Source organism: Hemitrygon akajei, chromosome 16 (assembly GCF_048418815.1).
Source record: "Hemitrygon akajei chromosome 16, sHemAka1.3, whole genome shotgun sequence".
Taxonomy (NCBI): Eukaryota; Metazoa; Chordata; class Chondrichthyes; order Myliobatiformes; family Dasyatidae; genus Hemitrygon; species Hemitrygon akajei.
Window position 1 is genome coordinate 90,642,128 of NC_133139.1, and position 13,164 is coordinate 90,655,291.

At 42.4% G+C, this 13,164-nt stretch overlaps 1 protein-coding gene across 2 annotated transcripts in view; it reads left to right on the forward strand.

The window, feature by feature from the left end:
• LOC140740291 (ras GTPase-activating protein nGAP-like) overlaps window positions 1-13,164 on the forward strand; it is a 121,019-nt gene that overhangs the window by 61,205 nt on the left and 46,650 nt on the right. Inside the window, exon 1 of one of the 2 annotated variants that reach the window (XM_073069434.1) lies at window positions 2,247-2,423. The exons of the other annotated variant lie outside the window; for it this stretch is intronic. Coding sequence (XP_072925535.1) covers window positions 2,384-2,423 — 40 coding nt within the window. The 5' untranslated portion in view covers window positions 2,247-2,383. Of the gene's footprint in view, window positions 1-2,246; window positions 2,424-13,164 lie in introns of those variants that run through there. 2 annotated transcript variants of the gene reach the window in all.

Sequence of the window (13,164 nt, forward strand, 5' to 3'; positions counted from 1 at the left end):
TCTGGCCCTGGGGATTTGTCTGCCTTTAATCCCTTCAATTTACCTAACACCACTTCCCTACTAACATGTATTTCCCTCAGTTCCTCCATCTCACTAGACCTTCGGTCCCTTACTATTTCTGGAAGATTATTTATGTCCTCCTTAGTGAAGACAGAACCAAAGTAGTTATTCAATTGGTCTGCCATGTCTTTGTTCCCTATGATCAATTCACCTGTTTCTGACTGTAAAGGACCTACATTTGTCTTGACCAATCTTTTTCTTTTCACATATCTATAAAAGCTTTTACAGTCAGTTTTTATGTTCCCTGCCAGCTTTCTCTCATAATCTTTTTTCCCTTTCCTAATTAAGCCCTTTGTCCTCCTCTGCTGGTCTCTGAATTTCTCCCAATCCTCAGGTGTGCCACTTTTTTTGGCTAATTTATGTTTCTTCTTTGGACTTGATACTATCCCTAATTTCCCTTGTCAGCCACGGGTGAACTACCTCCCCTGGTTTATTCTTTTGCCAAACTGGGATGAACAATTGTAGTAGTTCATCCATGCGATCTTTAAATGCTTGCCATTGCATATCCACCGTCAATCCTTTAAGTATCATTTGCCAGTCTATATTAGCTAATTCACGTCTCATACCTTCAAAGTTACCCTTCTTTAAGTTCAGAACCTTTGTTTCTGAATTAATTATGTCACTCTCCATCTTAATGAAGAATTCCACCATATTATGGTCACTCTTACCCAATGGGCCTCGCACGACAAGATTGCTAACTAACCCTTCCTCATTGCTCAATACCCAATATAGAATGGCCTGCTCTCTAGTTGGTTCCTCAACATGTTGGTTCAGAAAACCATCCCGCATACATTCCAAGAAATCCTCTTCCTCAGCACCCTTACCAATTTGGTTCACCCAATCTATATGTAGATTGAAGTCACCCATTATAACTACTGTTCCTTTATTGCATGCATTTCTAATTTCCTGTTTAACGTCATCCCCAACCTCACTACTACTGTTAGGTGGCCTGTACACAACTCCCACCAGCGTTTTCTGCCCCTTAGTGTTATGCAGCTCTACCCATTTCAATTCCATATCCTCCAGGCTAATGTCCTTCCTTTCTATTGTGTTAATCTCCTCTCTAACCAGCAATGCTACCCCACCTCCTTTTCTTTCCTGTCTATCCCTCCTGAATATTGAATATCCCTGGATGTTGAGCTCCCATTCTTGGTCATCCTGGAGTCATGTCTCTGTGATCCCAACTATATCATATTCATTAATAACTATGTGCACATTCAATTCATCCACCTTGTTACGAATGCTCCTCGCATTGACACACAAAGCCTTCAGGCTTGTTTTTACAACACTCTTAGCCCTTATACAATTATGTTGAAAAGTGGCCCTTTTTGCTTTTTGCCCTGGATTTGCCTGCCTGCCACTTTTACTTTTCACCTTACTACTTTTTGCTTCTACCCTCATTTTACACCCCTCTGTCTCTCTGCACTTGTTCCCATCCCCCTGCCACATTCTTCTGCCTATTTAAAGCAGAAGAAAAGAAGAACGCCAGGAAAGAAAGTCAAAGATAGCATTCAAAACTTTAAATAGGTTTGCTAAAAACAAACTCTTCCCACTGGCAGGATGGTTGACTACAGAACATGGAATGAAAGAGGAAACCGAATCTCTAACAAAGTGCTGGAAGATCCCAATGGGTCAGGTAGCATCTATGGAGCCAAATGAACAATCAATGTTTGGGTCAAGTTCCCTTGTCTGGAGAGACACCCATCGAGTTCCTCCCGTGCTTTGTGTGTTGCTCCAGGTTCCAGCAATGACAATCTCTTGTCATATATGGTGATATGAGGTATTCTTTGAATTGGACACTTTGTTGGCTTCTGAAATGTGCTGCCTTAAAGGACAGTGAATCCTGTAAATTCAACTGGTGGAACTTGAGAAGGATAAAAGTTTGGGGCAAGTCCGACACTGGAGCAATAAACTCCAGTGTTATGTGACTTGTTCGTTGAGCTCTTTGGGAAATGATTTTCAAAATCTGCTGTGAATGTAAGACGATGAACTGATCTCTAAGAATCAAGGGGAATTTTATTCTCTGCAAGGTTTGTTTCTGCTGACAGGAAGCAATGCTGATAGAAAATTGATGAGGTTTGGGGCTGAAATATTTCCTCTAGATCAAACTGTGGAGATCACCTGACCGGAGGGGATGGGTGTTGTCGGCACAAACAAAATTGTCGCACCAGTCTGTGGTGCGCGAGGTTGTGTAGTGTTGGAGCTGCTACTCAGCAGGAAACTGACAGGCTTCACAGAGAGAAGAGCGGTGCTGGAGGGTACTTGTGAGACGCTACCTCCTGTGTCCTGTGTCAATGACAGCAGCAGTCTGCGAGGCAGAACAATGGGGATGAAGCGTTGGTTATTCTGCGGGGGACAACAAGGTAAGAGACAACCTGCTTCCAATTCTTCTGAATCTCCTGAACAACACAGCAGGCACTGGCAGAACATTTGCTTCCTGTGGTGGCTGGTTTTATTCAGCTGTTAGGCTTAACATGAACATAAAGCTTTGAAATAATGTTCTCTTCTTTTCATGACTGTAGCTTGCCTTTGCCCTCACGCCATCTGGATTTAAAAATACTTTGTAGAAAATCTCCCAAAAACCCATCAAGGTCCTTGGCGTAGATTGTGTCTGATATCCAGAAACAAGTTTTCCTCTTTCCAAACCCACAACTCCACTAACCTCTAGAGGACAAGGGTGTTTTGAATGCCAGCACCTTTAGGTTTCCCTCCATGCCATCCTGATTTGGAAACTTTTCCCTGTAGCTGGATAAAACTCATGGAATTCCCTCCATAGCCAAACAGAGGGAACACCTCCATCAGAAGGGCAGTAATGGTTCAAGAAAGTAACTCACCACTACCCTCTCAAACGCAGCTGGGGATTGACAGTAAACACTGGCCTCTCCATAAAAGGGACTGAGTTTATGTCATCACTAAACGCCTATTCTTTTATTAGGACACAAGCGTGAAGATATGTTTAATTGGTTTACTTTGCAGGGTAATTTTCTCAGGAACCATTTGCTTTCCCATACAACCTTTGGTTAATGGGTGCATGATGATGAGGCAACGAACGGCTGAGATATTGTAGGCAGGTGGAAAATCTGAGGGAGGTGGTGATGTTTCAGAAAGCTTGGTGGTTTACCATTGTATCTCTGCATTGTCTAATATTTTATATTTTGCATACTGGCATTTGAATGACTTGGATTTTCATAATGTTTTTGGTGATTATAGGTGAGTTCAGAGCACCTTGCAGTGAATTTATGAAATGCTTTTAGACTGCTGTCACTGAAGCAAAACAGGATGAAGACTGCGGTGACCAATTTCTGTACAGTACAATCCCCATCCATATCTTGATTGTGAGAGAGGCTATAACACCAGTGTTAGAGTGATGTATAGCTGAAGGAACATGGATCTTTTATAACTGCAGATGATAGTTATATCCACTTCAAAGATTCAACGTATATTTATTATCAAAGTATGTACGCAGAATACAAACCTGACATTCATCTTCCCCACAGGCAGCCATGAATCAAAGAAAACCATGGAATCTGTTCAGAGAAGACATCAACTCTCTCCCCCACACACAAAAAAATAACAAATGGCACAACTGACAGCAAAAACACAGAATATAAGACACAAAATTGAAAGAGTCCAGGCATATTCAGTTCAGCTCAGCATTTGTTATCTGTAGTCTGCCCGGATTCAAAATCACCCAAAATAGCAAAAAAAAGCTATGAACAAAAACTAGAAAAAGCATCATAACATGGACTACAGAGTCTAATCCCCAAACAGCATTGATTAACCCAAACAAGTTCTGGCTCAAAACCCAGATCTCAGCACCATCCTCTCACAGCAATGAGAGAGAGAGAGAGACAGACAGACAGACCATTTGAACGCAGGGACCTACCTCCTGGAGTAGTGAGTAAGAAAGAGAGAGAGAGAGAAAGAGAGAGAGACAGAGAGACAGAGAGACAGAGAGACAGAGAGACAGACCATTTGAACGCAGGGACCTACCTGGGACCTACCTCCTGGAGTAGTGAGTAAGAAAGAGAGAGAGAGAGAGAGAGAGAAAGAGGGAGACGGTCACACAGCAGTGAACAAGAGGCTAATGGATGGTGTTGAATCCCTCCCCCCACTTGCTGCACTCACCTCAATGACTTCAAACTTCCTCGGTGTCTTAATCTGTGAGATTGGCGAGAAATGAAGTTGATTGAGACTGCAAAGTGCTTGAGAGATTAGAGAGGACCACAGTTTCACGACTAAGTTGTTAGCTCTATTACTCTGATGTGAATTTCACTGGTTTCATCGTAGGGTGGGACTCGAGCTCAGACTTTGCAGTTTGCAGCCAAACAAGCTATGGGTTGTGTCACGTGTCAAGGGGTAAACTTTAGGAGAGGTTTTGCCATGTTAATGAAATTCTTATTTTCAATTAATCATTATTCTTTGCCCTAATGGGAAATGCCTTTCAAGATAATGTAGATTAAATTTAGTGCATTGTAGATAGTCACAATATATTATTGGGCACACTTTATCAGCAATTTTACTTACTGCCTGTTATGCTGCTGGCAGTGGTCAGGGCTTCCCTCATCGTGTCAGTAGCTTCCTCTTGGTTTTCACCACTGTCAGTCATGCAAGTCCCAGGAGGAGTCTCAGGGATGCAGTCACACTAAGATGTAGGATGATTCTCCATTGCTGTTTCCGTAACATTTTTGTTTTGCCTGAGCTAAACCCCCAACCTAGATGACAGGTGGATCACTCAGTCTGGCCTCTACCCTTTGACCTGTTTGGCATGGGTGACCCTACCAAGAACCAAAGCGTAAGTCCCTGACTCCAGCCAAAATAGCTCTCCGGGTCATTGAGGCGTGCAAGCCTCCAAACCCTACCACAAGGTTGTGGTGCTCTTGGAGGTCAGCAATTTTACTGGAACACAAATGGACCCCTTCTTCTTCTACTATTCACATGACCCCTCAGCAAGTGGCCTAGCTGGAGTAAGCCATTCGGCCCCTTTTACCTGTGCTATCACCAAATAAAATCATGGCTGACATTATGTCTCAACGCAGCTCTCTCGTACTAACTGCACAGTCCTTGATTCCCCAGTACTCAAAAGTCTAACATTACGGGTGTTACCTGTCTTCTGTAGAAGCAGATATGACAGTGGTCCTCAGCAAATTGTTAGGTAGACACATGAGCATGCAGGGACTGGAGAGATATGGATTTAGTTTAATTTGATATCAGGTTTGGTACAGGCATGATGGACAGAAAGTCCCATCCCTGTACTGTACCGTTCCATGTTCCATATTCACAAAACTCTGGTTGGGCCTCAGATGGAGTAGAAGAGCACGAGGAAGATCTTGGAGTGGGTCTACGGAATTGTACTCAAACTACCCTGAGGTGAGGGACTCCGATTAACATGGCAAGCCTGGAGAGGCTGAGGTTGTTACTCCAAGAGCAGGCAGGCTTCAACAGGAGCAGCAACGGAGGCACAGAGAGTTACAAAGAGCTCACAGGGAACAAGTTAGGGGAGATGTGCCCACTGAACATCGAAAGTAGAACAGTACATTCAAAGTTCAAAATAAATTTATTATCAAAGTATGTATATGTCACCATATACCACCCTGAGTTTCATATCCTTGCAGGCATTCACAAAGAATGAAAAATTGCTCACAAAGACTGTTAAGCAACTATTGTGTGAAAAAAAGACAAACTTTACTTTACTTTATTGTCACCAAACAATTGATACTAGAGTGTACAATCATCACAGTGATATTTGTTTCTGCGCTTCACGCTCCCTGAAGTAAAAATCAAAACTGTGCAAATACAAAAATAAACAATAAATTATAACATAGATAAGAAATAGTACAGCACTGGAACAGGCCATTCGGTCCCCAGTGCCCATTCCAACCCTAACGCTAAATTAAATGGTTCAATCCCATCCTCCTGCACATGGCCTGTATACTCTCATTCGCTGCCTGCTCACGTCTCAGTCTTAATAACTCTTAAATATTGCTGTTGTACCTGTTTCCATCAGCACACCTAGCAGAGCATTCCACTCTGTGTGTAAAAAATGCGCCAGGTAGATCTGAAGGCCTTTTCGTATTTGGCAACTCCACCCTGGGAAAGTGACTCTAGCTGTCTGCCCTGTCTGTGCCTCTCAGAATTTCCAGCAAGTTGCCCCTCAGCTTCCAACCTGCTAGTATACCAATACAACAGCTGGATAAACTTGGGTGTCTTCTCTGGAGCATCGGAGGCTGACGGTAGATCTGATAGTGGTTTACAAAATTATGAGAGGCATAGATAGACTGGACAGAGAATATCATTTTCCAGGATTGAAATATCTAATACCACAGGGCGTGCATTGAGGGTGACAGCGGTGGGGGGGGGGGGGGTAGGTCAGGGGGGATGTGAGGGGTAAGTTTTTTACTCAGAGAGTAGTGGATGCCTGATATGGTGGTAAGTGCAAGTACATTAGAAGCTTTTAAGAGACATTTGGATAGGTACATGGATGCAAGGGAGATGGAGGGATAGGGAGATTGTGTAGGTAAGAGGGAATATTCTTAATATTTACTTTTCAGCTGGTTCAGCTCAATATTGTGGGCTAAAGGGCCTGTTCCTGTGCTGCACTGTTCAGTGGAATATGTTTACTTAATTACCACACATAGACAGAAAGCCATTCAGCCCATTAGTGCATGTCAGCCCCTGGCAGAGCAATCTTGTAGAATGTTGGAGCCGTGCAGTTTCGAGATGAAGAGTAAACAGTTTGTCTCATAATGTTAGAGAGGAGCTTCAGGGAGTGGTCACAAGAAAATGGTTACGGGGCTATTGGGATGAAAGTAAAGGAAGTGAGATAAATCAAATTAACAAAACCATAATCATATATGTACTGTAAACAAAATCAGCAAGGGCTGGAAACACCAGCAGACCTAAATGTTTTTCACCTGAAACCTTGGCTCCGTGTCTCTCCCCACAGATGCTAGCTGACATGCTCAGTGTTCCCAACATGTTCTGTTTTCATCCTAGATTTTCAAAATCTGCAGTTCCTTTAGCTTTCAATTAAATGAACAAACCCTGGATTTGCCAGTCATGAGGCATTTTAGTAAAAAAAATCATTTTTATAACTTAAGCAAATCAAGAATAACATGTTCATGAAATTACGTAGCACAGTGGTACAGCAAGCAGAGACGCCAGCTCACAACTTCAATTACTGGGATTCATTTCTGACCTCAGATGCTGTCAGTGTGGAGTTTGCATGTTCTCTCTGTGACTGTGTAGGTTTCCCTTGGATGCTTGGGTTTCATTGCACATCCCAAAGACGTGCTGGTTTCCAGGCTATCTGGACACTAAATTGCTTTGAGTGTTAGGATATGGACGGGGAGTGATTTGGTGAGAATGTGGGGGAATGAAAAGTCAGGGTTTAGTGTAAATGGGTGGCCAATTATTGTTGCAGTCTCAAAGAGCCAAAGGGCCTGCTGTTGTGCTGTAACTATAACCCCAACAAAAATTTAAAATCATTCCATACGGTAAGTTCACTTCCTTTTTGCTGGCTAAACCAATGGCCAGGAATCTCCATTATAATCATTAGCATCTTCAATTCTGTGTCCAGTGCGACATGCTGTATAATTCGGGAAACTGTTTCTGTCTAGCTTACTGCAGGGAATCCTGGAAGCCCAGGCCTGTTTCTGGGAATGAGAAGTGAGTAGCAGGATATCAGCTGTTATAGGGCCGAATGGTCTCTCCTGTGCAGTATCATTCTTGGATCCTGAATCTGTTATTGTTTGGATCCAAATCAGCTGCAATTATCCAGATCAGTCATAACCCTCACGTTGGAATTTGGTGAAAAAAGCTCTCGCACATCAATAAACTACTTACTCATTTGAGTGAAGTGGTCCGTGGATAACTGTTCCAATCCGTGGTTGTAGATAGTATCCATGATTTGGTACTTTGAACTTTCAGTTCTGACCAAGCTCCATGGCTCATAACGAACTGTGAAGTCTGGTCAATCTACCAAAAGCCCGAATGTATGTAGTATCAGGCCCAAGGCAGCTTCCATCCCACAGCTGAATGGGCCTCTCGTACAATAAAATGGGCTCTTGCCTTATCTTATCGCTGAGTGCCTGCACTCTTTTGGAAGCTTTTACAATTTATTTTATTCTGCACTGTTTTACCTTATTCCAGCTCAAGGCAGTGTATAATGATTTGATGAGTGTGAATAGTATGCAGGACAAGCTTGTCTTGTATCTTGGTACAAACCAATCCCCATGCCATTGCCAGTAACAATCTGAGAGATGGGAGAGGAGTGGACGTACATAGGCCCTGGATTTGGTGCAGTGTTGAGGATCATTGCAAAGAGAAAGATCAGGGAAAAATTGGAATGCAGTGTCTGAGGAAAGTATTTAAGGTCCACAATAATTCTTCTTACATGGAAGGTTTAAATCAGATTTTGTGTTCCATCAGAATCACAAGATGAAGCAATTGGCCCCGTGCAGAGCAATGGTGTAAGCTTTAGAATCTTTCAATGGATGTCTTCTCTTGTATATATGTCTTCCAGTGGGTTCTCTTCCTGCATCAGATGCCACTGCAGAGAATACAACACAAAATCAGACACTTCAGGAGGGAGTTTGGTAACGCTGGTCTCAGTGAAGTGTAGTTCAACTCTGCCTCCTCCAGTGTGTGGTAAAACTTGAGGTCTATTGTAAATCCTCAGCGTGCATGCTGAAGTTTGGTTGTATTGGTGTGGATCATGCTAGACCCGTTCCTTGGATCCATTGCATATTTTCACCGACATGGGCCAGCTGCTAAGCAGTCATAGAACAAATAAGAATGATACAGGCCCTTCAGCCCAACTTATCTATGCTGACCAAGGTGCTAACTAAAAGCCAGTTCTATTTTCCCATATTGGTCCATATCCCTCTAAACCTGCCAAATCACTTATCCAAATTCTTTTAACTGTTGTCATTGTACCTGCTTCAACCAATTTCTTTGGCAGCTCATTCCAAATACACACCACCTGCACTTCTCTCTGTTCACCATTAATCATGGTGAAGAGAGACTGTGAGGAAGATTAAATATCTCCACTGGCTGATGCAAAGTAATTCCTCAAATGAGTAAATGCATGCATTGGATCTTGGAATAAGTTTGCAGAGAGGAAGTCTATGACCATTTTGATACTTTAATGTAAATTCTGAACCTTGTGCTCTTTCATTATTAACCCTACTTGACAGAAGTGGAGAAATTAATCCTGGAATGCACGCATTAAATGAACACTCTGATAGAGATTAAGAAATTTGGTTACAGTGAAGTAATGGGACCGAGCTGCACAGTCACCATCAGTACAGGTGGACCACAAGGAGCTATGTGCTTAGCCTCCTGCTCTACCTGTTTAACTCAGTACTGTGCAAAAGTCTTAGACACATGTACTATATAGCTAGGGTGCTTAAGACTTTTGCACAGTACTGTACCTAAGACTGTAAGATAGTTCCAATGCCATATTTAAGTTTGCCAATGACACCATTGTTATTGGCTGAATTAAAGGTGGTGATGAACCAACATATGGGCGGGAGATGGAAAATCTGGCTGAATGGTGTCATAAAGGTAACCTCTTACTCAATGTCAGCAAAACCGAAGAACTCAGGAGGAGGAAACCAAAAGTCCATGTGCCAGTCCTCATCAGGAGAATCAGAAATGGAGAGGGTCAATAACTTTAAATTCCTTGGCATTATCATTTCAGTTTATCTGTCCTGAGTCAAGCTTGTAAGATATTGGATGTAAGAATGCACACTAGTAATGTAAAATACACCAGTTTTATTGAAAGGGAGAGACCTTGGGCACAGTGATAATGGCCACACAGGTTCCTCTTTGGCAGCAGAGCGATCAGCAGGCCATTGGCACGCACCCACCACGTTCGCCTTGATGTTTCAATCACCCCATCGCTTTAATCAGCGAATAATGGAAGCTTTAATTGGCGAAATGGAGTTCAACATCAGCTTGTGCCCCATCTCGTAGTTTCTTCACCTTGAAGTTGGTGCTTGCGGCTTCCCAGAATCTTCTTGGAGAGTGCAAGACACTGGATCTCCAAACTGGAAACTGCAGGCTCTCGCAGTTCCAGAAACACATTGTGTGTGGTTTTTCATTGATGGTTTTGAGTTTCTTGATACTTACTGTGAATTCCCACAAGGAAATAAATCTGAGGGTAGTTTATGGTGTTCTCTGATGATAAATTTGCTTTGAACTATGAGGCTTCAGAGTAACTCCAGCATCTGTTTTTATTTTAATATAGTGCCAGTATCTGCAATATTTTGCTCTCATTTACAATAAAACAGCTGAGCCACTGCTAAATATCAGCCAAAACTACAAAGTACAAAGTAGATATGCAGCTTTCTCAATACACTCGCATGACTCACAGGATTTTTTTTTACAGTTTTGTTCATTTAAGTTCCCTTTTCACAGGGACGCTGTTATTTGTAGAACTGAAGAAAGGTGCTGCACAGTAGAAGATGCTTCTGTAACATTTTTGTAGTCCAGTGGAGGAACTCATTAGGTCAGGCAGCACCCATGCAGAGGAATAAACAGTTTATGTAACACTTTTGTAATCCAGTTGGAGTTTCTCTGGGATTTAAAAATAAGTAACAAACTTTTCAAAGGATGTTTTGAAATTGGTTGTTAAGGATAGATCATAGCAAGGGCATTGAGGAGAATTTATTTCTCTACTTAACTTACTCGCATGGGATCCCCTAACCTCACTTAAAGTACATACCATTTTAATGTCTGCTGCCTCTGGTGTATGTACAAAGCAGAAGAGCATAGTGTTCTGGGCAATGTTTATTTTACGTCAACTGTACTAGCATGTAATTGCTTAATCTTAATTGCTGTTTGTGGGAGCTTACTGTGCACAGACTTGGTGCTGGGGCAACCATCAGAGCAGGAACTATACTTCAGAGGGAGGCCGGTAGCTGTGGGGCTGTTTTGGAACGACTTGAGGTTGTGAAACATTTTCAGTTCCTTTTGAATTTTGCTTTGTCAGGTTTGTCTTCTGACTTTTGGGTTGGAAGCTCTTCTGTTCCTCTGAGCCACAGGGAGGAGACCACCTACAGGGATTTTGGTTCAATTCCCGCTAACAAACTTCTGAATTCCATAAACGATTTGAGTTAATTTGAGATCTATAGAGAGCTGACAATGGAGGCAAACTTTGCATTATTTTTCTTGCAGAAACCTTTTCCTGTGGAGTGTTGGGCAACTGGAAGCCACATTTCCTATCATCTCACATCAGCTTGGTTGTAACATCGCTCAGAAAGTCATGCATTTCTACGCTCTGCACGTTGCTTTCATAGCCAGATTGGTTCTCAAATATACCCTGGTGTGACATGGGCAGAGAGTGTCTGTGTCATACCAGTATGTTGCAAGAGTATGTTTGTACATATGGAGTAATGCCATTTTACAACTTGAAATAACATTCACATACTGCAGAAGAGCTGAATTTCAGCAAGGTAATGTAAAATAATATAAATTAATGGTGAGGGACAATAAGATTGAAGTTTTGAAAAACAGCAAAGTTTTGGGTGAAGACAAAGTCATAAAAATATGTCTTCAAAGGACATATATATTACCGTACCTTACACTGCCTTGAGATCCATTTTCCTGCAAGCCTTGATAGAACATACATAAACAACTAATTCAGAAAAAAAACACAAGCTGAGCAAATAAAAAAATAACTCTGAGAACATGAGTTGTAAAGAGTCATTGAAAATAATTCAGTAGGTTGTAGAATCAGCTGAGAGCTGTGTTTGGTGATGTTATCCATTCTGGTCCAGGAGCCCAACGATGCGGGACCTGAAGTCTCTCTACCTTGTGTCTGATGGTAGTAGCAAGACGAGAGCATGGCCTGGATGGTGGGAGTCCTTAATGATGGATGCTGCTTTCTTGTGGTAGAGCTTGATGTAAATGTGCTCGGTGGCGCAAAGGGCTTTGCCACTCCTTTCAGTAGACATTTTAATTCCTTGGCGTGAGTGTTTCCACACCAGTCCATGATGCAGTCAGTTAGGATACCCTCCACTATGCACCTATAGAGTTTTTCAAAGTTTTTGGTAACATGGCGAATCCACACGAACGTCTAAGAAAGTAGAGGCACTGTTATACATGCTTTGTGCTGACACTTACGTTCTGGCCCCAGGACAGATCCTCTGACGTGATAATGCCAAGGAGATTGAAGCTACTGACCCTCTGCACCCACGATTGCCTAATGAGGGCTGGATCATGAGCGTCGTGCTTCTTCTTCCTGTTGTTGATAATTAGCTGGTTGATTTAGCTGACATTGAGTAAGAGATCATCTTGTGGCCCCAGACAACCAGATGTTCAACCTCCTTCCTACATGTCAATTCATCACCATCTTTGATTTCACCACTGACAGTGGGATCTTCAGCAAACTTAAATATGGCATTGGACCCGTACTTAGCCATACAATCGTAGGTATAGAGTGAGTATGGGTATGAAGTTTTGATGAATTTTAGCAAGTGTAATTCCGACTGAACCACTACTGTAGTGAACTCCCTGGGCCTGTATGGGAGCCGGAGAGTGCCGGTCTCCAAGATTTCTAGAGCATCTTAATTGGTTAACTGTTGTTTAATTGTTTATTAGTTAAATTTATTTTGATGGGCTCAGGGATTCCGAGTCACATGCTCGATTTTAGTGGATGTTCCTTAGTGCTTATCACAGGGTCTGAGTTTGAAGAATATTTTGTCTTGCGGTGTTGCTTGGTTCTGTTAGAATTCCAGTGTATAAACTCCGTTTGCCATCTCTACACAGGAGTCTGCCTTTCCTCTGCACTTGGGTTCTATCCTTTTCCATTGCACACCCTGACAACTTCTGTACCTCCTGATTTGTACTTTTTGTCACCTGGACATTTCTAGTGAGGCCAACATTTATTACTTTTTTGTAATTACCCTAGACTGCTGGTTCTGTGTGAAGAAACAGAGTACTGTGTGATGTACTTTTCTGAGAGCACTGCCAGATTTGTAAATTCTATGACTTAGACCCAGCAACAATGAAGGAACAGGGATATATTCCCAAGGCAGGGTTGTCTGCAAGCTCAAGTAGAATCTGTAGGTGATGATGTTCCTTTGCATCTGCTGCCCT